Here is a 26,509-nt window from a genome sequence, read left to right as displayed (position 1 = left end):
CGGAAATGCCTCAGAGTCAAGGACAGTCTCAGGACCAAAGCCAAGCATCTCTATCAAGGTCTTAAACCTGCCCAAACAGTTGCTATGTCTGAACAGGGCAGGCTCTGCGTATGTGCAGAATCCTGCATGGTCCAGGCTGCCTCGGTCAGCCAAGGTTGAGTGTTCAGATCACAGACTCTTCAGATGCTTCATTTCTTCTCCCTCCACCTGCTGCCCTCTCCCCGGCAACTCCCCTGTTTATTTATACCTCCTCAAAGAGGAAGGGAAAAGATAACAAAAGAAAGCAAACTTGATATAGTTAATTTAGCTACCTGTTAGCTCCGGTAAGAATACTCATGGGATTGAAAATTGAACTTAATTGTCAAATTCACCATATGCAAGTGATCCCTACACCAATTAGTGGCTGTATCTGTATGACTGATCAAAGATCATGTACATTTAGGGCAAAGGAAGTAGATACTGAAAACTTGATTTTAATATAAACAATTCAAATAGCAAATTGCTGAATGAGATTCACTCCAAATAGCCACCTGCTAAATAAGATGGCTAAACTGCTAAATAAAACACATAGAAAATAAAGTGGTTTTCCTGGTCTGGTACAGTATGCCAAGCAGGAAAACGCTAAGCAGGTGGACAGCAAATTAAGAAAATGAGACTTGACCATTAAAGATCATAGGCATTAGAATTCATTTTGTTACACATATTTTATCAGCAACAGATGCACAAGATGCAAAATTCTACTGATTCATAATATTTCAACCATTTTGGTTTTGAAAAGCTTGGCTAATTCTAACAACGGCAAATTTTAAATTACCTTTCTGCTAACAATATTGCCAAGAGCCTGGGTTTTTATTTCCATTTTACAGAAGGGGAAACCTGAGTGACTTCTCCCTCTAGTCATCAGGAGCAGGAGCTAGAATGACTATCAGCTTAAAGAGTCTTCCTTGGACTGCGCTGGTCTAGACGACGGCATCTATTCTACCCCATTCCTTCAGGATTAACTTTCGTCATTAGAATAATTTAAATGAGTTTAGCTAGTTTACTCACCAATACATTTCCCTTTGTGCACCATGAGCTGATCAGGACTACCCATAGAGAAATACAGGATTTCACAAGAGCCAGGAGAATCTTCACTACTACACACAGAATACTGACGTTCTCGCCTTAAAAATAAATTTGGACAACGATTTTTTTTCTTGAAGATTAACACAGGAAATTCTTGCCCCTCCATTTTTTCCTGCTTGCTAGCCCACTCACTGTCCAACATCTGCCTCTGCTGGGAACTGAGCTGAAGGTGCTAATGGGAAAGCTGTCCAACCCCCCACTCGCCATTGAGTCTTCCCCACACGAACTCTACAAACCCCTGCTCTACACCTGTGCTGCCCAGTATGGTAGCCACTAGCCACATGTGGCTACTTAAATTCAATTCAAACTCAATTAAATGAAAAATTCAGTTCTTCAACTGCAATAGGCACGCTTAAGTACAGGGATACCTCATTTTATTGTGCTTGGCTTTATTGAACTTCAAAGATTCTGTGGCTTTTTTTTATTTTAGATTGAAGGTTTGCGGCAACCTTGCATTAAGCAAGTCTATCAGCTCCATTCTTCCAACAGCATTTGCTTACTTCATGTCTCTGTGTCACGCTGTGGTAATTCTTGCAATATTTCAAACTTTTTCACTATTATTATATTTGCTTTGGTGATCTGTGATCAGTTACTACTACGACTCACTGAAGGCTCAGATGCTGTTTAGCATTTTTTAGCAATAAAGTATTTTTAAATTAAGGTATGTACATTGTTTTTAAAAAATATAATGCAATTGCACACTTAATAGACCACAGCATAGTGTAAACATGACTTTTATATGCACTGGGAAACCAAAAATTCATGTGACTTGCTTTATTGATTGTGATACTTTATTGTGGTGGTCTGTTCCCACAACATCTCTGAGGTATGTTTGTACTCAGCCCCAAGTGGCTAGTGGCTACCATATTGGGCAGCATTGATCGAGAACATTTCCGTCATCACAGAAGCTCTACAGCAGTGATTTAGCTCTATTCCGTATTGACCCCACATCTCGTGCACACACACATCTGGAGAAAGCTGCAAAATGGCAGCTTGGAGCACTACAAATTCCTGACCCCCCACTATTGAATGCTCATTCATTCTCTTTCTGGTCTCTGCTATTCCCCTTCACAGCTTCTTCAAAATACTCAAAGCCCAACCCCTCTTCTTCTCTTTCCCTTTTTCTACTTCTTTTTCTGAGTGGGAAGCAATAGCTGGGAAGCTAGATTATAATGCAAATATAACGAGTAAATCGGGAGAGCTTTGCAGGGATGAGGCAAGGGAGAGAGCTCTTGATGGTCAGGATTGGACACTTGGAAGAAATGCTTTGATCTCTAGGAAGCAGCCCTCTCACTCTGAGCATGATATTGACCTCCACTTTTCACTGAGAACACGAAGAAATGAGCAGTGAAGCTCACACTTTCTGTGGGTCCACCTAGAAAGTTACTTGGCATCTGCCCCATTTTTTCTTTTTCCCAGACTGTGAGGAAGGACAGCTGCCCTGTCCTCAGTTCCATCCCTACAGTCTCCTCTGGGGTCCCGCTCCATCAGTTAGTCCCTCTCTCCTGTATGTTCAATCTGTTCCTCTACATTGGCTCCTTCCCTCAGCCTAGATATCTTTCCCATGTCCATTCTCCTCTCCCTCAATCCCACACCCCGCCTTGTTTTTCATTTTCAAACTTCTACACTTGCTGTCTCCATGTCTGCCCCTTCTATTTACTCTTCATGGCACTGCGAAGTCAATAAAACTGCCACCTCCCTCCTACCCACTTTCGATCTGATTTTTCCCCTTGGTTCGTTTCTTTTTGTGGTTGGTGGCATAGTCATCCATTCTGTCTCACTAGTCAAAAATGTGCACGTCTCCCTGAGCTCCTAGATCTCCTGCATCTAATTGATCCCCAAGTGTCAGCCTCTCTTCTCCAATTCCCCTGCCCTGTTCAGGACATCACCAAATTTCTCCTGGATACAAGAAATACCCCATTATTAACTGGTCTCGTCACCTTCAATCCTATATACCTTCCCCCCCAACACACGCCCACAATGCTGATAAGACCTGTTATGACTTGAGTCTCTCATACCACATGCGCGTCCACAAATTCCAAACACCAGGGTATGACTAATACACTGTAGCTCTGTTTAAATTTCGACTTCTCAAGTTATTTGTGCAACCCTGGGCATACGGAAATTTATAGAGAAAAGGATAAGAGTGAGGGTTTAAAATGATGTGCTAGACTCATTAACATATAATAAATGATGCAGAAGCACCTCTACATGAGCTTTGCCCCCTCCAACAGATGGTGCTAATAGTCATTTTAGTCTAACTCCTCTATGTTCTTTAGTTTACAGTGTGTAAATGCTTGATTTTAAGGCATTTTAGAATATTAATCACCCCATCATGACTGTTAAGTACAAACCCAATGAGAATGTTAAGAGTTCTAGTAAGAAAAGATGTATCATTAGGATTGAAAAAAAACCCAGAGATCATTTTAAAAGTGAAAGCGTCAAGAAAAGGACAAATGTGGTACATGCCACATGGGACAGATTGACAGCAGGAACAATTCTGAAGGATAAAAAGTAAATCACAGAGAGTTTGAAGAGAAGGAACAAAGAAGAAATCCAATGTCACTGGCGTTTCCTGTTTTCACCCAAAAATGTGTACATATTGGAGGCTCATACTGTCTACTTTGGACTCATCAGAATTGGGTTCGGAACAACCTTCTGGAACCTAATCCATTAATAAGTAAAACAGCTCCTAAACTCCAGCAGAAATAGCCATCCCAATGCAAGCAAATGGTATTTAGAAGCAATTAACACTGGTGTCATTGCCAATGATTTTTTTTTTTTTAAGATTTATTATTTATTTTTGGCTGTGTCAGGTCTTAGTTGCGGCACACAGGGTCTTTTGTTGCGGCACACGGGCTTCTCTCTAGTTGTGGCACGAAGGCTCCAGGGCACATGGGCTCTGTAGTTTGCGGCACGTGGGCTCTCTAGTTGAGGTGTGCGGGCTCAGTAGTTGTGGTGTGTGGGCTCAGTTGCCCCGCAGCATGTGGGATCTTAGTTCCCTAACCAGGGATGGAACCCGCATCCCCTGCATTGGAAGGTGGATTCTTTACCACTGGACTACCAGGGAAGTCCCGTCATTGCCAATGATTAATTCTAGATTATGGAATGCTCATGGGGGTTTGCAATTATCATTAGAAATATCACCCATGTTATCAGTCTTTCCCAGTAGCTGTGGCAGTACACAGGATAAAGGGTGTTTTAAACAAAATTGCCAAATAAACATTAACTGGGTTTTATAAAGAACAGATAATTAGACACAGATTCAATTTTAGAAGACTAAATTAGGCATCTAGAACCTTGATACCTCAAATAAGAGGAAAATATGATTTTTTAAAAAGCCAAGTAGCAAGAAAAGAGGCGGCAATTTGTCTACTAGGGACTTGAGAATCAGACTCCTACCCAAAAGACTGCTCTGCCAACATGGTCAATGGTGTAGATGGTTGGGATGGGACGGAAAAAGGAAGATCTCATATGAGACACAGGGGGCTAGGGTAGTCTCACCTTCCCGCCTAACTCACCAAGATGCCACAGAAAACTCTAGCTCTTGGTCCCCCAATTTGAAACTCCAGGCAGCTCTGTGGACATAAAGTTAGTAAGAATTGCTGACATTGCTTAATTTGAAGTGAACCAGTCTATGCCTCCATGGAGCCAACTGGAGAGACTGTGAACAATGGAAGCTCACAAGTGTGGAGAGATGTATCAAGGATTCCCTCGTCCCCTACCCACATCCTTAATACTTCAGCAGTTCCCCAGCCCACGTCTTATACTTAGGAGACAGGCTGGGACCTGGGACCCTTTGCTGCAGTGCTTTCACCTGGACAAACGTCTCCTAGAGCAACAGAATACAAAGAAACTGTAAGGGACTAAAAATAGCTGCGTGCATGCCCCATTGGGGCAAATTATGAACAAGATACAAAAAGACCAAAAACCCAACTGCCACTTCTGAGGTGTCGGGAGCAAAGCAGGGTACTGAGCATGCACCCTGCACACAGCACCACCAAGGGGGTGGGGCCGACCACCCAAGCCACCCCTCCGGCCCGACCCAGGGTCTGTCCCTACCCTCACCCCATTTAAGGCACCAGCTTGCCCACCCCCCACCTCAGAGAGAGAGCAAGGGCATCTGTTATTTGTTTTCGCTCCCATGTGCTACAGCACGAGTCCCAGTAAAGCCTTGCCTGAATTTCTCATCTGGCCTCTTATCAATTTCTATTGATTAAAGAGTCCAAGAACCCAGCTGGGTAACACTTATACCCTTAATTATCTCTTCTCTGTAAGGAGGAATAGCCAGCAGTTACCACACATGGTGTCAAAACCAGGAAAACAAACTACAAGACAACCTGATGCTGTTTCCTGGTGAAAATGGGTGATGTATCCTAGATTCTGGGCTACACTTTAGTAACCTGCACGGAAGGCAAGTCTGAAACTGTGAAAATAATTCTCTACCATGAACTACTTTATAGAATTTTTTTTTTCTTTTTTTGCTTCTCCTAAAAAGTTCAAAGTGCCCATTTATGAGATACAACATCCCTGGGAAGAAGGCAGGAGAGAACTATGTCTGCACTTTACAAAAGACAGCTTGACACTGAATGGTTAGTTTAAACTGACACTTTAAAATGGTTAGTTTTATATTATTTGAATTTTACCTCAATTTGAAAAAAAAATAAAAGGTAAATCCTTCAAAGGGGAACAAAGACAACCTTAAGGACACAGAAAATAAAGTTGTTCAACAAAGACAAAAACACATCCGTGAAAAGCTGGGCCAAGGGGCCAGGCCCTTGAGTATCAGGCCTTTAAGCTCTTTCCACTAGAACAGTGAGTGGTTTTCTGTTCTCTTTCTCTTGTTTTACGCAGTGGAAACCTTTCATTAAATAAAGCCTTACTGATTTTTGATATGCCCACATAAAAAGAAAAGCTGAGCCACCCTGGTTGAGGAGGCTGCAGACCCTACAAGTGCCAAAAAGACAGTCTGTCCCTTTCTATCATCCTTCCTGACTCCCTCCCTCCTTTCATCAGACGTTTACTGAGCACCTACTCTGTCTCTCCCAGGCACTGTTCCAGGCCCTGAGGGAAACACAGATGAGGTCCTTGCTCGCATGAACTTGACATTGTCATGAAAGGAGAAAGACAATAAAAAAGCAAACAAGTGAATATGAAGTTCAGTTAGCAGTAACTGCTATGGAGAAACTTAAAACAGGGAACTGGGGAACAAGTGACTAAGCAGGGGAGCGGGGTTGGGGGGTGCTCAGGGAAGGCGTCTGAGGTCACTGGTGAGCGGAGAACTGAAAGATAAGGAGCCGGCCATGCAAAGTGCCCCAGGGAGAGCGTCACAGGCAGAGTGACTGGCAGAGGCCCCGAGATGGGAAGGAGCTTGGCGTGCGCGAAGGACTGCAAGATGAGCGTAGCTGCCGTGCAGAGGCTAAGGGAGGGGGAGAGTAGTATGAAGCGTGACGTGCAAACCGTTCCTCTACTGTTGATCTCCTGTTCTCCACTCTCCACTGGCAGCCAGGAAGAACTTCACTCAGTGTGGATCAGATGGTATCTTATTCCTCTTTAAAACCCCGAATGGCTGCTCATTACACCTAAACTCCTGACCCGACCAACAAAGCCCTCCGTGACACACCCCTGCCGCCGCCTTGAACCACTCTCTCCATGCCCGCTCATTGCAGCCACGCTGCCCTGTTTGATGAGCTCTGGGCAGGACAAGGCCAGGCTGGCTTCAGGCCTTCTGCACCGGCTGTTCTTTACCCAAGCAGCTGGCTCCATTCCATCATCCAGATCCAGTATCCGTGCCCTGCCCCCCCCCACCCCCCCACCCCCCCCCCCCCCCCCCCGGTCGAAAGCCACTGTCCTTCTGTCACTCAGGATCCAATCCTTGGACACCTTCCTCCAAACACCCAATCTAAAGTAGCCATCCGGTCTTTCTTCAAGACAGCCTATTTAAATTCTCTGCAGAGCGCTAGTCACTATCTGACATTTTCTTGCTTGCTTGTGGACGGTCTCCTCCAACTAGAATATAAGCTCCATGAAACCAGAGTCCTTCTTGATCTTGTTTATTGAATCCCCAGGACTCAGAAAGGTGTCTGACCTTTAGTAAGTGCTCATTAAGTATCTGGTTCTAGGCTGTATTGTTTTTAGTCACAGCCAATTCGAATAATGCCTGCTGACAATAGTGATGACAAGGCCATCTCTACTAACTCTATCAAATGTATCTACTAACTGAAAGAATAAAATGGAACACTCTGCTTCTTTCCTTTGGCTTTCCAACTCAAAGACTAGTGAATAGCAAGGAAGAAAAAGAATCAAGAGTATGCCATGAGGTACTTCAGTATATCAAGGACTTTTTATTTCTTAACTGAAGAAGCATGTAAACTATACTTTAAGAAAGATTCATTCTTTTCCAGTCGGTAGCCAGCATAGTGCCAGAGTTCATGCAGGTTTGTGCAACAACGTTGGCAAACAATACATAAAAATGATTTCTTCTTGGATACTCATGGAATGTCACATTCTATCCAAGACATACAAATGGCCCTCTACAAGCACTACATGAAAAGTTCTACCTATGTCAAGGAGGGAGAGAATTTCCCATCCTTCCTTGAATAAACTTGCTAATAATCTCTGATCTCAAAAGCCAAGTCTAATCTTGGACCCACTGTTTACAGTTAGCCACAAAAATGGAAATGTTTAAACTAAAAAAAATTGTTTTTTATACATCCTTATTCATGGCATTGATTTATTTCCACTGTTTCTAACACAGTAGGAATCTGTCAATTATTTCCTACTGAAGTACTCTGACTACTTCAAACTATGTTGCCTAAGGGAAGCCCAGTTGCAAAAACAATCTAAATTGGTGCAAGGAGTTATAACCTTAAAAAGGAATTGTTACCAGAAACTGCATTCAAGAAAAGACTTAGTTCACCTTAACAGTAGGTGGCTAAATGTTAATATCAAAATGATTTCTGAGCTGATTTTTTTTTTTAAAGTAGATAATTAGGGAAAGAACTGAAATGATTCCTTCGTATAAACAAACTGTAACCCGAAAGATTATATAAGCTTTTAGTTTGGCCCTAAAATGTTTCTTTTTATAGAAGAAAATGGTGGTTTTAAGTGCTGCTTAGATTCTCACAAGAGATAGTTTAAACACATAAAGAAGCTGAATTATAATACCTATACTACTTAATCACCCACCTACTCACAAATGAATTCTGTACTAAAATTCCTTTCTGGTCCACAGGGGGTCACAGCAAATAGACAGGGAAGTCTCAATTCTTTAGAGACTTGAGGATGTCTTTAGAGACTTGAGGAAAAGGATGTAGAGGAAGAGATAGTATCTTTCATATCATCTCTGGTGACAGGGAACAACCCAGGAGCCCACCTGCAGTAACAGGGAAGCCCAGTGTCCTCAGTAGCAACAGGGAGAGGAGTCCTGACAGCAAACTGGGGCTCCTGTCCTCATGTAAAGGATCTCCCACACCCGTGCCCGTTTTGGAGTATTCCCCACATCTGTGGTGGGACCTAGGGAGTTACAGACTGAAAACACACACAGTGTGAAATCTGACTGGATGATGATTCTGACAGAGAAAAGTTTTTAAATCACTTATTGAATAATTAGATCATTAAAAGTCAGATCAAACTGCACTGGAGGCAAGACTGTGAAGTGTTGTAACTGTTATAAAAGGGAATGAACCCTAAAACTGGTTTCATGAAAGATACTTGGAAAGTGTTAAATGAAACTTTTATTTCATATTGCTAACTAATATATTAAGATATACAGGCTCTGCAAAAGTTATTAAAACTATCATGTGACAATTCCACCAAATTTCTCTACAAGTTGTTTTAATTCTTCTACATCTTTCATCCTTCCAGATCAGAAACCGCAGGGACTTACCTAGACCTTCCAGAGGAGTTGGTCCGATGTTTACCATTTCCTATAAAGTCAGGAGAGCTTCCATGTAGAATGGCAGCTGTTCTGTGTCCTCCTGGGTCTTTCCTAGAGGTATGATCTTGGTTTGACAAACTAGCTATTTCTAAACGTTCCTTAAAAAAAGAAAAGTAAAACCTACTTTAGATATAAGTCATAAGTGGAAGACAATCATGGTACATAATTATAAATATGTAGAGAATGCAAATCTTATTTAAGCTGAATGTTTTCAAGTGTAATAACGTTGAACTCAACTTTTAGAAGTTTAATGTCCAAATATGTACTGGTTCAAGAACTGAAGGCCAGGTTACAGTTTCAAGAGAATGTGAATTTCATAAACGAAAATGCTTAGAATCGTGGAATATACATGAAAAATTAGGGAGAAGAGCAAGAGATGAACAGAAGAAGGCATTCAAAGAGACAGCAGATTCAATATCCTGTAATAAACCATAATAGAAAAGAAAAAAAATGTTCTAGTACCGTTTGCTGAAAAGGCTATCCTTTCTCCAGAATTATCTTTGTACCTAAGTCAAAAAATCAGTTACATATACATGGGGTGGAGGGGGTCTATGTTTGGATTATGTCTTCTGTCTATTGATAGAATTAGTATTGTTCTGTTATCTATCTTGACTCCAATATTAAACTATTTTGAACACTGTAAAAAACAAACAAGGGGAGAGCAGAGTGAGTGACAGGAAGGCAGATCAGATGTAAGATAGGAGAGTTGGTGGGAACAGTAATATCACCTTAAATTTGTATACAGCTTTGTACGTTCACAAAGGGCAGTACATTTATCTGTGGGAATAATTACATAAGACAGAAAGGAAGGCATTATCTGTGCCGTCTTAAGGGGTGAGGAAAATGAGCCTCGTAGAGTGTCATCTGTCAAGGTCGCAGAGCCAGGCAGTAAAAAAGCCAAAGCTTTCAGCCAGGTGCTGCTTACCTGTACATCAGTGGCTCCTCCCACTGCACCTCATTGCTTCCCTTAAGTTTAATGCCATATTTCTCTAAAAGAGAATGAGCAAAATTGTCTCTGGATTTCTCCAAACATGTGTAGCTGGTTTTTGATTGAGTTGGACTCAGGAAAAATATAGGCAAAAGGACTTTATCCTTTTCCACCCCTGCTTTTTAAACCAGCTCTGTTGAATCCTTCCTTTCCATCACTGAATGAAATCTCAGGGAGATCCATGTGGTTTCCATTCACTCTTCTGTATGAACAAATAGTTTTATTTTCCAAGTATTAATAATTCCAGTCTGGGTTGATTATCAAAACTTCAATCTCGGGGCTTCCCTGGTGGTGCAGTGGTTGAGAATCTGCCTGCCAATGCAGGGGACACGGGTTCGAGCCCTGGTCTGGGAAGATCCCACATGCCGCGGAGCAACTAGGCCCGTGAGCCACAACTACTGAGCCTGCGCGTCCGGAGCCTGTGCTCCGCAACAAGAGAGGCCGCGATAGTGAGAGGCCCGCGCACCGCGATGAAGAGTGGCCCCCGCTTGCCGCAACTAGAGAAAGCCCTCACACAGAAATGAAGACCCAACACAGCCAAAAAAATTAATTAATTAATTAATTTTTTAAAAAACCCAAAAAAACTTCAATCTCCTCTCCTTCAACTCTTTTGATAAACTACTGTAGTTACGTAAGCCTAAGTCATCTACAGAGAACATACAACTCTAAATTTTGCTACTTATTTGGAGAATCTAAAATATATAATGAATGATATTTGGAAAACTTTTTAGTGCTTCATTTTAAGCTTTACTACTGATACTAACAAAGGAGGGGAAAAAGAATAATGAAGGAAAAAGAATAATGAAGAATGAAGGACAGGGGTCCTGACTTCTCAGATATTCAAACATTATAAAGATACAATAATTCAAATATCATCAATGGAAATAAAAAGGTTTTATGTTTAGCAAAATGTAAACTGAGTATGGCAGAATTGCTAGTGTACCTGCTTAGCCATTTCTTTCCTTTTTTTTTCTTCTTTTATCTCTTCTTTCCTTCTCTGAATCTCATGAAGGATTTCACGTTGCTGAAATAAATCATACTGCCATCAAATGCTGATCTCTGAAACCCATACAACATACGAATTCTGAAACCACAAAAAATCTTTTGAATTTCAGTAATTCAAGCTCTCATCTCCTAAGAGATCTGAATATCTAGAACCTTAGTACAAACTGTAGTTACGTCAGTTTTATCAGAGTTCTTATGCAACAGGCTTCCCACTTAAATGGGTGTTAAGACTGTGTGGGGAGGGACACTTACTCCCCATTTCTATGTGGAGGGACTTTTTTTGGAAGCACGGAGTCCTAACCACTGGACCGCCAGGGGATTCCCAATGTGGAGGGACTTTAACTGCAGCAACACCATGGGCCGCTCACTTCTCCCCACACTTGACTGAGTCCCTCCTCTTTGATACCTGCCTGTCTGCAGAGAACATGCACTTGCGCCTACTGTCGGCCAGGCCGCCGGGTGGAGGTGGGCTGAGCTGGGTGCACACCCACAAGCCACAGACCTTCAGGTGCAATCCCCAATCAGTTTTCTCAGTATTAAAAGTGGCATTTTGATCTCTATCCATTTGACTCATGTAGCTATTACGCAAATGATTCTGAATTTAGGTAGAGAAAAATAGTGTTTTTTATGAGCTGCCTAAAATTCCAGGTTATAAATATCAAAACCATTGAGAAACTCACCAAAAACTATTACAGCAATAATATAAAATGTAAAAGCATACCCCAAACTTACAGGTAGTTATAGTAGGACACCAAAACAAGACTGTTAAATATCTTTATCTTCTAGTAAAAATGTGTCTGCCTAAGAACAATGACAACAATAAGGAACTTTAAACCCTAAATGGTAACTAGGTTACGCAATTAAATAGGAGATAAGCAGTAACAAAATGAATGGAGCCGGGATTTCCCTGGTGGTCCAGTGGTTAAGACTCCGTGCTCCCAATGCAGGGGGCCCAGGTTCGATCCCTAGTCAGGGAACTAGATCCCGCGTGCCGCAACCAAAAAAAAAAAAAAAAAAATCCCTCGTGCCGCAACTAAGACCTGGCACAGCCAAATAAATAAATATTGAGAAAAACATGAACGGAACTCACAAAGACAGTGTTAACATAAGTAAAGGATGAACATAATGAAGCAGGATAAAAGAACCAGGAATAAGAACCTAAGAAAAGGGCCTCCTTGGTGGCGCAGTGGTAAAGAATCTGCCTGCCAATGCAGGGGACACAGGTTCGAGCCCTGGTCCGGGAAGATCCCACATGCCGCGGAGCAACTAAGCCCGTGCGCTACAACTACTGAGCCTGCGTGCCACAACTACTGAAGCCCACGTGCCTAGAGCCCATGCTCCGCAACAAGAGAAGCCACCGCAATGAGAAGCCCACGCACCGCAACAAAGAGTAGCCCCTGCTCACCGCAACTAGAGAAAGCCCACGTGCAGCAACAGAAGACCCAATGCAGCCAAAATAAATAAATAAATAAATAATAAAATAAATAAATTTATTTAAAAAAAAAAAGAACCTAAGAAAAGCAGGAAAAACAAAACCCTACAAGTAATAGCAACACCTAAGGGAAGAAAACTAAAAAGCCTCACTGAGAGATAAAAATAAATGGAAAAACATTCCTGGATAGGAAGTCTGAATACTGTCATAATGTTAATTCTTCCTAAATGAATACATAAGTTTAGTGCAATTTTACTCAAAATCCCACAGGCTTTGTTTTGTTTTGATTTTGAGAAAGCAATCCTATAACTTATCTGCGAGAATAGCCGAGGGAAAAAAAAAAAAGAAGAATGAAGGATGAAGGGACAGGGGTCCTGACTTAGACAGTCAAATGTTATAAAGATACAAATAACTCAGAGTGCGGTAGAGACTCAAGAGAAAAACAGATGAATTGAACAAAAGAGATAATTCGCAAGTAGAACTTAGTATAAATGAGTAGGTAAGATACACTTTAAAGGAATTATTACAAATCACTTAAGAATGAATGATTACTTAATAAATGTGTTAGGAAAATGACTGGGGAAAAAAAAAAAAAGAAAAACTCAGACCCTCATTTTCACAACCCAACCAAAATAAGTTCTAGATAACTTTATTAAAAGACTAAATAGAAGGAAAAAAAAAACTTAAAAATCAGGAAGGAAATTTAGATACATGTATTAACTTTGATTAAAGGATTTTTAAAATAACACAGCAGTATACATCCATATGCAAATAAAGAAAAAGTACAAATGGTTAGTGAACAAAAAAACGTTCAGTCTCTGGCTTTGGCTACTCATTTGGGCATGAGATACTTGTCCCACAGAGGGAAGAAGATAATAGCCTCTGAACTCCTGCACAGCTTTACAAGCACAGAAAGAGCACCAGAAGTTTGGTTAAACCGACCTCCTTTTTCTTTTATTTAAAGACCTGAACTAAGGGTTCTAGGGGTAGCATTGATATTTGTTGGGAGGGAATCACTCATAGTATTTATTTCTTGGTTACTCTTAGGGCCTCCTTTCACATGAATCCATGGTTCTTGGATCAAATGCTGAGCAAAACTTAAAGAAATACCAGTAAGTGAGTAGGTAGAGATGGAGGAAAACCTATAGGAGCTCACAGTCCTCCAGGCTGGACACCGCGGTGACAAGGGTCTCACCTCCTCTTCCTCTTTCCGCTTGGCCTCTAACTGCCTCCGTTGCTCCTCCTGAGCCCGCCTTTCCAGCATTTCTTCATGAAAAGACTTGGGAGGGGGCTTGTTGTGCTCGCAGAGAAATGACTGCACATGGTAAGCCAGTTCAAATATCATCACCTAAACACATGGATGGAAATCAACCACAAATGGTCAAGTGACGCGAAGCAGGGCCCCAAGGTAAGACTACAGAAAAACATGCAGGCCATCCGAGACCCACTCACAATGGTGATATTCATTTTAATGTGACACGTTCTAAATTAGGTCTAGGATGCAACCACAGGAGGAAAAAGCTTTTATAGCACTCACCTCATTGTGTTGCTATTAAGAAAAATCACTATCTAGATAAATAAAAAGCTTCACTTCTCTTTTGCAATCCTATTCAATTTATTAGCATTTTCTATATAATAAACCCAATAAAATATTTTTCTGTATAAATAAATCTGGTAAAATATTTAAGACTGCATAAAAGTAAAGACTACCTTCCCAACTAGAAAACCTGCCTACATAATGACAGTTGAGCAGAGAATAATCATTGCTAACATGAGAGCTTTCATCTATCCATACAGCATACTGAAAACATCCTACTGGGGTACAGAGGCAAACGCTTAAAGGCCTCACTCTCTCCCTGCTAGTAATGGGCCAGTAGGAGGCTAATTAATACTTAGAAAGCATTTCATTTCCACTTAGGGAAGCATTTACAGTATCAGAAGGAAAAAGGCCCCCCTCTCAGACATCCTATGTGAATGTAGGAAGCCACTTTCCCCAACCCCTAAATCATAAACCATAGCTTGGCTGGTAAATCAACAGAACAAAGGTTTCTGGGACCCCACACTGACCAACTATTCCAACCCCAAAGAGGTCAAGAGTGCCGAGCTCCTTCTGCAGATGAGGACCACCACTCTGAAATTTCTTTTTCCTCAATTACAATGAAGCATATTAAAAATTATTGTTTCTAAAAGGACTTAGGGTGGTAAAAGGTAATAGAATTCACTGTACACAAGAATATATAGTTTGCCTGGTGTTCACCTTTCTCTTGGGGAGAAACCACAGCTATTATTGGGGGAAGCTGTATTTTTTATTGTACTAGAAGCTGTGGCTTTCACTGGATATACTTCTATTTACAGTTGAGAAACACTAGTCTAGAGTCTAAGAGGCAAACTGTTCTGTAAAAAGCTCTTTTAAGGAAAGCTGATTAAAGAAGGCAGTTTCCATCACGTCAAAGAGAAACCATTTCTACACCAGAAAGGAGCCAGGAGCCAAGCAGTGGAGGGTTTTTCTTTTGCTAATGTATTTAATTTACTAGCATTTTCTGTATAAATCTGATAAAACATACAAGACTGGATGTAAATAAGAGCTAGTCTCCAAACTGGCTCTTGTCCCCCTCTCCCCCGAATCTACACAGTCCATCGTCTTGCTTTTTTCAGCCTCTGCTCACATGTCACCTGGTGGGGCCTCTCCTGACCTCCTTATTTACGGCAGCCGCTCTGCCTCACCTCGCAGTACGCATCTGTATCAGCCAGGGTTCTCCCAAGAGACAGAACCAAATAGAAGGGGTATGTGTCCACATATATATACGGTATAGTATCTGCACATAACCTATGCGCATCTTGCCACAGTATACTTTAAATCATCTCTAGATTACTTACAATACCTAAAAGAACGAAAATACTATGTAAATAGTTGTAAATACTATGTAAATGCTATGCAAATAGTTGTTGGCATGCAGCAAATTCAAGTTCTGCTTTTTGGAACTTCCTGGATTGTTTTTCTGAGTATTTTCGATCTATGGTTGCCTGAATACACGGATGTAGTACCCACAGATACGGAGAGCCGACTGTGTATGGAGAGAGAGAGAGAGAGAGAGAGAGAGAAGGAAGGAGGGAGAGGGAAAAATTGATTGAGATTGATTTTAAGGAATTGGTTCACGTGATTATAGACGCTGGTAAGTCCAAATTCTGCAGGGTAGGCCAGCAGGCTGGTGACCCAGGGTAGAGTTGATGTTGCAGTTCAAGTCCCAAGGGCATTTCCTGGCAATTCCTTCTTCCAGGGAGGCCAGTCTTCTCCTTTTAAAGCCCTCAACTGACTGGGTGAGGCCCCCCCACCTTATGGAGAGTAATCTGCTTAACTCAAAGTATACTGATTTAAATGTTAATTTCATCTAAAAAATACCTTCCCAGAAACATATAGAATAATGTTTGGCCAAATATCCAGGTACCATGGCCTAGCCAACAGACACATAAAATTAACCATCACAACTTCTATTAGAATAGATAAAATAGAAAACTGACAACATCAAATGCTGACACCGATGTGGAGAAACTGGACCACTCACATTGCTGATGGTAATGTAAAGTGGTCAGCTAATCTGGAAAATTTTGGCAGTTTCTTAAAAAACTGAACACACAGTACCATACACCCACAACTGCACTCCTGAGCATTTATTTCAGAGAAATGAACTTATGTTCACACAAAAAGCTGTACATAAATGTTTACAGCAGCTTTATTTTTAATAGCCCCAAACTGGAAATAATTCCGATGTCTTTCACCTGGTGGATGGCTAAACAAACAGTGGTGCACCTATAAAATGGAATACTACTCAGCAATAAAAAGTAACAACTACTGATACATGTGACAATCTGATGAGTCTCCACAGAATCATGCTGCAGTGGTGGGGGGAGGGGGAGTAAATCCCAAAGGTCACATACTGTGACTCTACTTATATAACATCCTTGAAATGAGACAATTACGGAAATGGAGAACAGGTTAGTGGTTGTCAGGTATCAAGGAGGGCATGGGGGTGTAAGGAGGTGGCAACATTAGGGATCTTGTGGTGATGAAACCATTCTGTATCTTGACTGTATCAATGTCAATGTCCTGGTTATGATATTACACTACAGTTTTGCAAAAATGTTACCATTGGGGCAAACTGAGTAAAGGGTACTTGGGCTCTCCTGGTATTATTTCTTACAATTGCATGTGAATCTATAATTATCTCAAAATAAAAAGTATAATTTACAATAAAGCCAAAAAAGGCAGGGGGGTGGGGGGGACAACAAAAGCAGAAATAAACAAGTGGGACTACATCAAATTAAAAAGTTTCTGCACAGCAAAGGAAACCATCAACAAATGAAAAGGTAACCTACAGAATGGGAGAAGATATTTGCAAATCATATATCTGATAAGGAGTCAATATTTAAATACATAAAGAGCTCATACAATTCAGTAGCAAAAAAAAAGAAACCAAACAATCTGGGACTTCTCTGGTGGTGCAGTGGTTAAGAGTCCGCCTGCCAGTGCAGGGGACATGGGTTCGATCCCTAGTCCGGGAAGCTCCCACATGCCGCGGAGCAACTAAGCCCATGCTCCACAACTACTGAGCCTGCGCTCTAGAGCCCATAAGCCACAACTACTGAACCTGCATGCCACAACTACTGAGCCTGCATGCCACAACTACTGTGCTCTAGAGCCCATAAGCCACAACAACTGAAGCCCACGTGCCTAGAGCCCACACCCCGCAACAAGAGAAGCCACTACAGTGAGAAGCCCACACACCGCAAAGAGTAGCCCCCACTCGCCACGACTAGAGAAAGCCCGCGTGCAGCAACAAAGGCCCAGCGTGGCCAAAAAAACCCAAAAAAAGCAAAACAAAAAACCCCCCAAAAACTCGCAAACAATCCAATTAAAAAACGGGCAGAGGAACACAATAGACATTTTTCCAAAGAAGACATACAAATGGCCAATAGGCACATGAAAAGATACTCGACACATCACTAATCATCAGGGAAATGCAAATCAAAGCCACAATGTGTTATCACCTCACACCTGTTAAAACGGCTATCATCAAAAAGACAGCAAATAACAAGTGTTGACGAGGATGTGGAGAAAAGGGAACCCAGGTACACTCTTGGTGAGAATGTAAATTGGTGCAGCCACCATGGAAAACAGTATGTAGGTTCCTCAAAAACTTAAAAATAGAACTACCATATGATCCAGCAATCCCACTTCTGAGTATATATTCAAAGGAAATGAAAACAAAGGATCTTGAAGAGGCATCTGTACTCCCATGTTACTGCAGCATTATTCACGATAGCCAAGCTAGGGAAACAACCTAAGTGTCAACGAATAAGTGAATAAAGAAGATGTGATACACACACACACCAGAATATTGTGCAACCATGAAAAAGGACATCCTCCTGTTTGCAAAACACACATGGACCTTGAGGCATTATGTTAAGTGAAACAAGTCAGACAAAGACAAATACTGCATGATATCACTTACAGGTGGAATATAAAAAAGCTGAACTCACAGAAACAAAGACTAAAAGTGCTATTGTTTTAAGCTGCTACATTTTAGGAAAATTTGTTAGAAAGTAATAGATAACTGATAGAGAACCTTACGAATACTGAACACTTCCTTACTTGAACTTATAAATAATACTAAAGTATTTATACATAATTATTAGTTTTTCAAAGTAGAACAAGCTTTGTGGTATTTGTTGTCTGCACGGCCTAGGAGCCAGAGGTAGTAACTAGAGTGTTAGGGACCCCTAACTTTCAATTTTGGCTCAAGTTCCAAGAAAACATGTACTCTTGAGATATTATTCGGTGGTTTGATATTTTGGTTTTTCTACCTGTAAGACAGCATTGACATACATTAATTCATTTGTTAAATTTTAAAAGTATTAAACTAATATAAATAGAATAAAATATAATAACTTAAAAAAAAAAGAAACAGAGACTAGAATGGTGGTTACCAGGGGCCGGGGGCGAGGGAGTGGGAGAAAAGGGGAGATATGTTGGTCAAAGAGTACAAACTTCCAGTTATAAGATAAACAAGTTCTGGCGATCTAATGTACAGCATAGTGATTATAGTTAATAATACTGCATTGTAAAAATAAAATAAAATAAAATACAGCAAAAAATTTTTCAAAAAAATCACAAATCATGAATCCAAGAAACCAGAGGATTCTGTAGCTTAATTTTCAATATAACTCCATATTATTTTTCAGCTAGACATTAGACTACACTAGAAACGACTTAAACTAGAAAGAACTTTGGAATAATTCCCAAGGCCTATTTTTTTTTGTCCAGACTGTGCTATAATCACTTTCTTTCTTTCTTTCTTTCTTTTTTAAACATCTTTATTGGAGCATAATTGCTTTACAATGGTGTGTTAGTTTCTGCTTCATAACAAAGTGAATCAGTTATACATACACATATATCCCCATATCTCCTCCCTCTTGTGTCTCCCTCGCACCCTCCCTATCCCACCCCTCTAGGTGGTCACAAAGCACCGAGCTGATCTCCCTGTGCTATGCGGCTGCTTCCCACTAGCTATCTATTTTACATTTGGTGGCGTATATATGTCCATGCCACTCTCTCACTTCCTCTCAGCTTACCCTTCCCCCTCCCCGCGTCCTCAAGTCCATTCTCTACGTCTCTGTCTTTATTCCTATCCTGCCCCTAGGCTGTTCAGAACCTTTTTTTTGGTTTTTAGATTCCATATATATGTGTTAGCATATGGTGTTTATTTTTCTCTTTCTGACTTACTTCACTCTGTATGACAGACTCTAGGTCCATCCACCTCACTACAAATAATTCAATTTCATTTCTTTTTATGGCTGAGTAATATTCCATTGTATATATGTGCCACATCTTCTTTATCCATTCATCTGTCGATGGACACTTAGGTTGCTTCCATGTCCTGGCAATTGTAAACAGTGTTGCAATGAACATTATGGCACATGTATCTTTTTGAATTATGGTTTCTCAGGGTATATGCCCAGTAGTGGGATTGCTGGGTCATATGGTAGCTCTATTTTTAGTTTTTTAAGGAACCTCCATACTGTTCTCCATAGTGGCTGTATCAATTTACATTCCCACCAACAGTGCAAGAGGCTTCCCTTTTCTCCACACCCTCTCCAGCATTTGTTGTTTGTAGATTTTCTGATGATGGCCCTTCTAACTGGTGTGAGGTGATACCTCATTGTAGTTTTGATTTGCGTTTCTCTAATAATTAGTGATATTGAGCAGCTTTTCATGTGCTTCTTGGCCATCTGTACGTCTTCTCTGGAGAAATGTCTATTTAGGTCTTTTGCCCATTTTTGGATTGGCTTGTTTGTTTCTTTAATATTGAGCTGCATGAGCTGTTTATATATTTGGGGGATTAATCCTTTGTCCGTTGATTCATTTGCAAATATTTTCTCCCATTCTGAGGGTTGTCTTTTCGTCTTGTTTACGGTTTCCTTTGCTGTGCAAAAGCTTTTAAGTTTCATTAGGTCCCATTTGTTTATTTTTGTTTTTATTTCCATTACTCTAGGAGGTGGATCAAAAAAGATCTTGCTGTGATTTATGTCAACGAGTGTTCTTCCTATGTTTTCCTCTAAGAGTTTGATAGTGTCTGGCCTTACATTTAGGTCTTTAATCCATTTTGAGTTTATTTTTGTGTATGGGGTTAGGGAGTGTTCTAATTTCATTCTTTTACATGTAGCTGTGCAGTTTTCCCAGCACCACTTATTGAAGAGGCTGTCTTTTCTCTATTGTATATCCTTGTCTCCTTTATCAAAAATAAGGTGACCATATGTGCATGGGTTTATCTCTGGGCTTTCTATCCTGTTTCATTGATCTATATTTCTGTTTTTGTGCCAGTACCATACTGTCTTGATTACTGTAGCTTTTTGGTAGAGTCTGAAGTCCAGGAGCCTGATTCCTCCAGCTCTGTTTTTCTTTCTCAAGATTGCTTTGGCTATTCAGGGTCTTTTGTGTTTCCATACAAATTGTGAAAGTTTTTGTTCTAGTTCTGTGAAAAATGCCATTGGTACTTTGATAGGGATTGCACTGAATCTGTAGATTGCTTTGGGTAGTATAGTCATTTTCACAATGTTGATTCTTCCAATCCAAGAACATGGTATATCTCTCCATCTATTTGTATTGTCTTTAATTTCTTTCATCAGTGTCTTATAGTTTTCTGCATACAGGTCTTTTGTCTCCCTAGGTAGGTTTATTCCTAGGTATTTTATTCTTTTTGTTGCAATGGTAAATGGGAGTGTTTCCTTAACTTCTCTTTCAGATTTTTCATCATTAGTGTATAGGAATGCATGAGATTTCTGTGCATTAATTTTGTATCCTGGTACTGTACCAAATTCATTGATTAGCTCTAGTAGTTTTCTGGTAGCATCTTTAGGATTCTCTATGAATAGTATCATGTCATCTGCAAACAGCGACAGCTTCACTTCTTTTCCGATTTGGATTCCTTTTATTTCTTTTTCTTCTCTGACTGCTGTGGCTAAAACTTCCAAAACTATGTTGAATAATAGTGGTGAGAGTGGACAACCTTGTCTTGTTCCTGATCTTAGAGGAAACAGTTTCAGTTTTTCATACACTTTTTTTTTTTTGGAATTTTAGAATTTTATTTATTTTTTTATACAGCAGGTTCTTATTAGTTATCCATTTTATACATATTAGTGTATACATGTCAATCCCAATCTCCCAATTCATCCACCACCCCCGCCCCCTGCCACTTTCCCCCCTTGGTGTCCATATGTTTGTTTTCTATATCTGTGTCTCCATTTCTGCCCTGCAAACCGGTTCATCTGTACCATTTTTCTAGGTTCCACATATATGCATTAATATACAATATTTGTTTTTCTCTTTCTGACTTACTTCACCCTGTATGACAGTCTCTAGATCCATCCACGTCTCTACAAATGACCCAATTTTGTTCCTTTTTATGGCTGAGTAATATTCCATTTTATATATGTACCACATCTTCTTTATCCATTCGTCTGTCTATGGGCATTTAGGTTGCTTCCATGACCTGGCTATCATACAGTCACTTTCTATAGTACAACAATGACTGAAGTTCTTGGAAACGCAACTTAGATGGCTGTGACTCAATGTGTTATAGAATGCAAGTAAAAAACTGTCCAGGCACTTTCCTAGCGGTCCAGCATAGACATGGAGGCCTAGGGTTAGCCCTTATTTAGCTCTTCTCACTTTTTATAGGATGGGATAGTTAAGCATGAGCTACCTAGGCAAAAACACTGAGTGATCTGATACAAAAGTGAGGAAATAGATTATATTTAAGAGATAATAATACTCTCAGTAATTATACACACAGTATACACAGAGTTAATACACACAGTAATACTCTGCCCTAAGAAGTCCTCTAGCCTAGCCCTCCAGAGAGAGTTCTGCCACCCAAGGGGGAGCTCATGTAGACTCTGATGTCACAGAATTAAAAAGGAATCAGTACTGAACTAGGTGTAAATGCTCAGATATAAAAGGGACATTGATGGAGGAGAGTGTATTGTTAATTGTTGAGAAGGAAAACAGTCTTTCTGATATGAAAAGTGGAGAGGTGGCAAAGTTTGGTGAGAAATCACTTGTCTGCAAACATTTTCCAACATAAAGGTTGAAGTCACGATGAGATCATGATGTCAGGTCCAAAGTGTGCAAGAAGAATGGCCAGGTTCATATAAAGTGCTTCCAGGAGAATTCTTAAGCAACAGTACTATCTATATATACTCTACAATTTGTAATTCATAAATACCATTAATTAAAAAAATACAAACCGCAATGTTCCCCTTTGTAGATACCAATAAAAACCAAAACATCCTAGTGAAATTTAGATTTGAGGTGAAACGAGAAAGCCTTTAACCCAAAGAAAATGCCAGAAGGCAAACACTGTTGAACATGACGAGATTTTTACCATCCTCTCATAATTCCGGTTTAACAAATCATACCTCGCCACAATGTTTTTTGGCCACTTCTTCTAGGCGGGACTTTAACAAATTAACAGTTTCATTTGACAGACCTTTGGCATTCATTAATGCTATTTCAGGGACTCTGGAAAAGAAAAAAACAAAAAGCAGTTACTCTAGAAAGTACAGATTATTTGCATTAATATTTGCTAAGTTCCAAGCTCGGGGCCTGGGGATTTCATAGCGGCCTCATTTGTGAATCTCTCTGTACCCCCAGCAACATTTCTTTTCATCTCAAAAGCATTTTAACTTTACCCCAGCAACTCAGTTGACACGGTACTCAACACGGAGGTACCTGCAGCCTGTGGGGGCAGCAGTGGGCTGGCTAGTAGTCAGTGTGGGCAGTCGGGTGCCCCGATCCCCCAGAGGACCAGACATGCATGATTGGGGCTCGATCAGGGGTCTCCCCAACTCCTCTGTGTGATTTCAGCTTTACAACCTGATTTAAATTTTTAACATCAATTACTGTCTACTGCCTTTTAAAAAATCACTCCAGCTCTGTGTGTGATTCTAGCCTAGTAACTTCACTATGAGCTCCCTTGTATGGTAACGTTCCATCCTGGCTTGCCCCTCAACGTCAGTTTACTCAGACGGCTCACCTGCCAGAGTCCAGACGCTCTGTGCTCGTTAGTGCACTCTGGCATAAAGCAGGCCAAGAATACTAGGCGAGATGGAGCCACAGTGATCTATCTAGTATTCCTACAACATGCTGTGTCCCAGGCACTCATTCTGCTGTAAATGAGCTCACTTACTCATGCATAAATCTAGTCATGCACACTCTGCAAACTCTGCTCTTCCAAGGATGCCTACCACACTCTCCTCTTCATCCCTATAGAGCGCAACTAAGAGTTAACACTTTCTACCCACGGAAAGTACAACCAGCCCTTGGGGTTCTTCTTATTTCCAACCAATACACATCTAATAACAACTCTGAGATTAAGTAGGCTTCATTTGAAGAGAAGATGATTCATCACTTCCCACCAAGCATTTCTGAGTAATTCATGGCGTTTTACCTTGGCGAAGCCTTTACTATTCACTTACCTATGGATTCTCTCAATGCTTCAGTATGATAGATTGCTACAATCATCAATCTAGTTGGATAGATGGAAATCTGAGAGAGACTACTGAGTCTATGTGTGGTCCAGCCAATCCAGGATTCTCTCTCTCACAGTGGCATCAAGGACTATTTTGCAGAAAAGGAAAGTTTTCCTGCCCCATATCATCTCAAAAGATAGGAATGTTTCCCCAAGTCAAGACTTACATAATTTTTTTTTAAAAAAGCAAGCAGTCATTATATAGCAATATTAACAGAATGGTGAAAAATTCATCTGCAACACTAATTAAACTTGCTTTAAAATTTCCAGTGTTCTCTTTATGGCTTTGCTACATAATTCATAATTTTATGTAGCTGATATTATAATGTTTACTTTTTAACTTTTTCTTAGCATTTGCATGCTGTTTCTTAAATAATATTTTTACCACGTGGACACATCAAGATTTACCTGACGAGTTCTCTAAAGTAGTGGTTCTCAACCAGGGGTGATTGTGTCTCCCCCAGAGGACATCAGTCAATGTCAAGAGGGCAAAGAAGCTCTGCACCCCTCCCAACATTCCTGGCCTAAGCATCTCTTCCATCTGGCTGGTCCTGAGTTGTATCCTATATAATAAACCGGTAATAGTAAGTGAAGTGCCTTCCTGAGTTCTGTGAGCTGTTCTAGCAAATTATCGAACATAGGCATTATGGGAACCTGCAAATTTATAACCAGTTGATCAGAAGTACTGGGACTTGCAACTGGCATCTGAAGTCTTGTTGTGGGACTGAGCCCCTAACCCAACTATAAATTTTAGTGTCACAATTGAATTGAATTGTCTGGACACCCTGTTGGTGTCAGAAAAGACACCACCTATACAGTGTCAGGAAAACTAAAACCTAAAGAGGCACTGTCTTATCTTTCTTTCATAAAATTAATCACCTTTCAATTAATGCATAAATTAACTTTCTGAATACCTACTATATCTACTCTAGGCATACAGGTTGGGCTAAAAGTGGGTTACTAACTTTGAGGAACTCAACTTGACCTATCTGTATTTTCATATCCTCTATCACCTCTTAAGATAACAAGTCCCAAACATTTACCACCCACTGTGTAAGGCAGGACTTCATTTACCACCCACTGCGTAAGGCAGGACTTCATTTACCACCCACTGTGTAAGGCAGGACTTCCTTTTATTTGTCACTTTCCTTCACTGGCTTCCTACACAACAAGCTCAAACCACAAAACATCATCCAGGCCAATCTGCTTTTCCACATGGAATGTCTGGGGAAAGATTACATGGAATATGCATGGTACTTTAAAAAAAGAATACTCAAGTCCTGATAGCTAATGCTTCTGTTTTACGAGTGAATCTCAGCCACAGGGAGTATCACCTTCAGCGGGAGTTTAGAAATACATGAGGTTTTCGGCTGTCTCACTGACTGGGGAACTCTCTTGGCATTAGTGGGTAGAGGCCAGTGATGTTACATGCCCTGCAGGGTGTGGGATTGCCCGGTGAAGACTCGTTAGCAGTCCCCCCACAGAAACAGGGCAACTCTAAATCCTCCTTTACTCTAGGAAGTAAAGGTCCCATTGGCCTGGAAGGCTACTCTAAGTCCTAATGCCTATCATACTTTAAAACTAAGTCCACAAGGCTTTTATAGTCACTTCACCTTTATCTTTTTCTTCTAGATTGTTCCTCTTACTTGTTTATGAAGAATTAAACAAACAAAAGTTAACATATCAGAGGAAGCAAACATTAGTCATGGAGCAAATATTACCATCCATAAAGACTACTAACTATAAGCTGACTTAACAGGAGACAGGTTTCATGAAAATGTCTATTGCTGATGTAGTTTTCATGAAATGCAAGTGACAGGAAATAAAATTTTAAATGGAATAGGGGCCAGAAGGAGAAAACACCATTAACTTCAACCTGTTCCTATGTTTTCAAAACAGACAACGGAAATCACATCAAAGCTATTTCTAAATGTACTCACACATCTGGATAGGTGGGTGGGCATTTCACTCTCAAATCCACTTTCACGTATACTTCTTCCCCAGTCAAGCCCTGAGGGTATAGAACTAAATTGATTTCAGGAGGCTCTTGGACCTAAAAGAGAAAAAGAAAATCTTTTTTTCACTAGAGAGCCAATCATTAAAGATTAAGATAAGAATTATTAATATTTTAGCCAAAAGTTCTACTTTTTAAATATTACACATAATTTTATTTTATATAGGTGTTGGTCACATTTTCCTAAAGCATGGTTTAAAAACAAAACCTGGAGGGCAGACAGCAGAAGAAGAACTACAATCCTGCAGCCTGTGGATCAAAAACCACATTCACAGAAAGACAGACAAGATGAAAAGGCAGAGGGCTATGTACCAGATGAAGGAACAAGATAAAACCCAGAAAAACAACTAAATGAAGTGGAGACAGGCAACCTTCCAGAAAAAGAATTCAGAATAATGATAGTGAAGATGATCCAGGACCTTGGAAAAAGAATGGAGGCAAAGATCGAGAAGATGCAAGAAATGTTTAACAAAGACCTAGACGAACTAAAGAACAAACAAACAGAGATAAATACAATAACTGAAATGAAGACTACACTAGAAGGAATCAATAGCAGAATAACTGAGGCAGAAGAACGGATAAGTGACCTGGAAGACAGAATGGTAGAATTCACTGCTGTGGAACAGAATAAAGAAAAAAGAAGGAAAAGAAATGAAGACAGCCTAAGAGACCTCTGGGACAACATTAAACGCAATAACATTCACATTATAGGGGTCACAGAAGGAGAAGAAAGAGAGAAAGGACCCGAGAAAATATGTGAAGAGACTATAGTCGAAAACTTCCCTAACATGGGAAAGGAAATAGCCACCCAAGTCCAGGGAGTGCAGCGAATCCCATACAGGATAAACCCAAGGAGAAACACGCCGAGACACACAGTAATCAAAGTGGCAAAAATTAAAGACAAAGAAAAATTATTGAA

The 26,509-nt window shown here is 40.5% G+C and overlaps 1 protein-coding gene across 3 annotated transcripts in view; it reads right to left on the bottom strand.

Annotated features, from left to right (window-relative positions):
- EIF2AK4 (eukaryotic translation initiation factor 2 alpha kinase 4) overlaps positions 1-26,509 on the bottom strand; it is a 108,250-nt gene that overhangs the window by 70,257 nt on the left and 11,484 nt on the right. For 2 of the 3 annotated variants that reach the window (XR_011074671.1, XM_068549146.1), the window contains exons 2-7: positions 25,517-25,629; positions 22,465-22,567; positions 13,685-13,837; positions 10,996-11,076; positions 9,014-9,162; positions 1,048-1,163 (exon numbers count right to left, since the gene is read on the bottom strand). Coding sequence is in view for 2 of the 3 variants with exons in the window: in XM_068549146.1 (XP_068405247.1) it covers positions 1,048-1,163; positions 9,014-9,162; positions 10,996-11,076; positions 13,685-13,837; positions 22,465-22,567; positions 25,517-25,629 (715 nt within the window). In the remaining variant the exon portion in view is untranslated. Of the gene's footprint in view, positions 1-1,047; positions 1,164-9,013; positions 9,163-10,995; positions 11,077-13,684; positions 13,838-22,464; positions 22,568-25,516; positions 25,630-26,509 lie in introns of those variants that run through there. The other variant, XM_068549155.1, reaches the window with a different exon arrangement.

This window comes from Eschrichtius robustus, chromosome 1 (assembly GCF_028021215.1).
Source record: "Eschrichtius robustus isolate mEscRob2 chromosome 1, mEscRob2.pri, whole genome shotgun sequence".
Lineage (NCBI taxonomy): Eukaryota > Metazoa > Chordata > Mammalia > Artiodactyla > Eschrichtiidae > Eschrichtius > Eschrichtius robustus.
The sequence above is the reverse complement of the archived record's forward strand: the minus strand, read 5'-3'. Positions and strand labels throughout refer to the sequence as shown.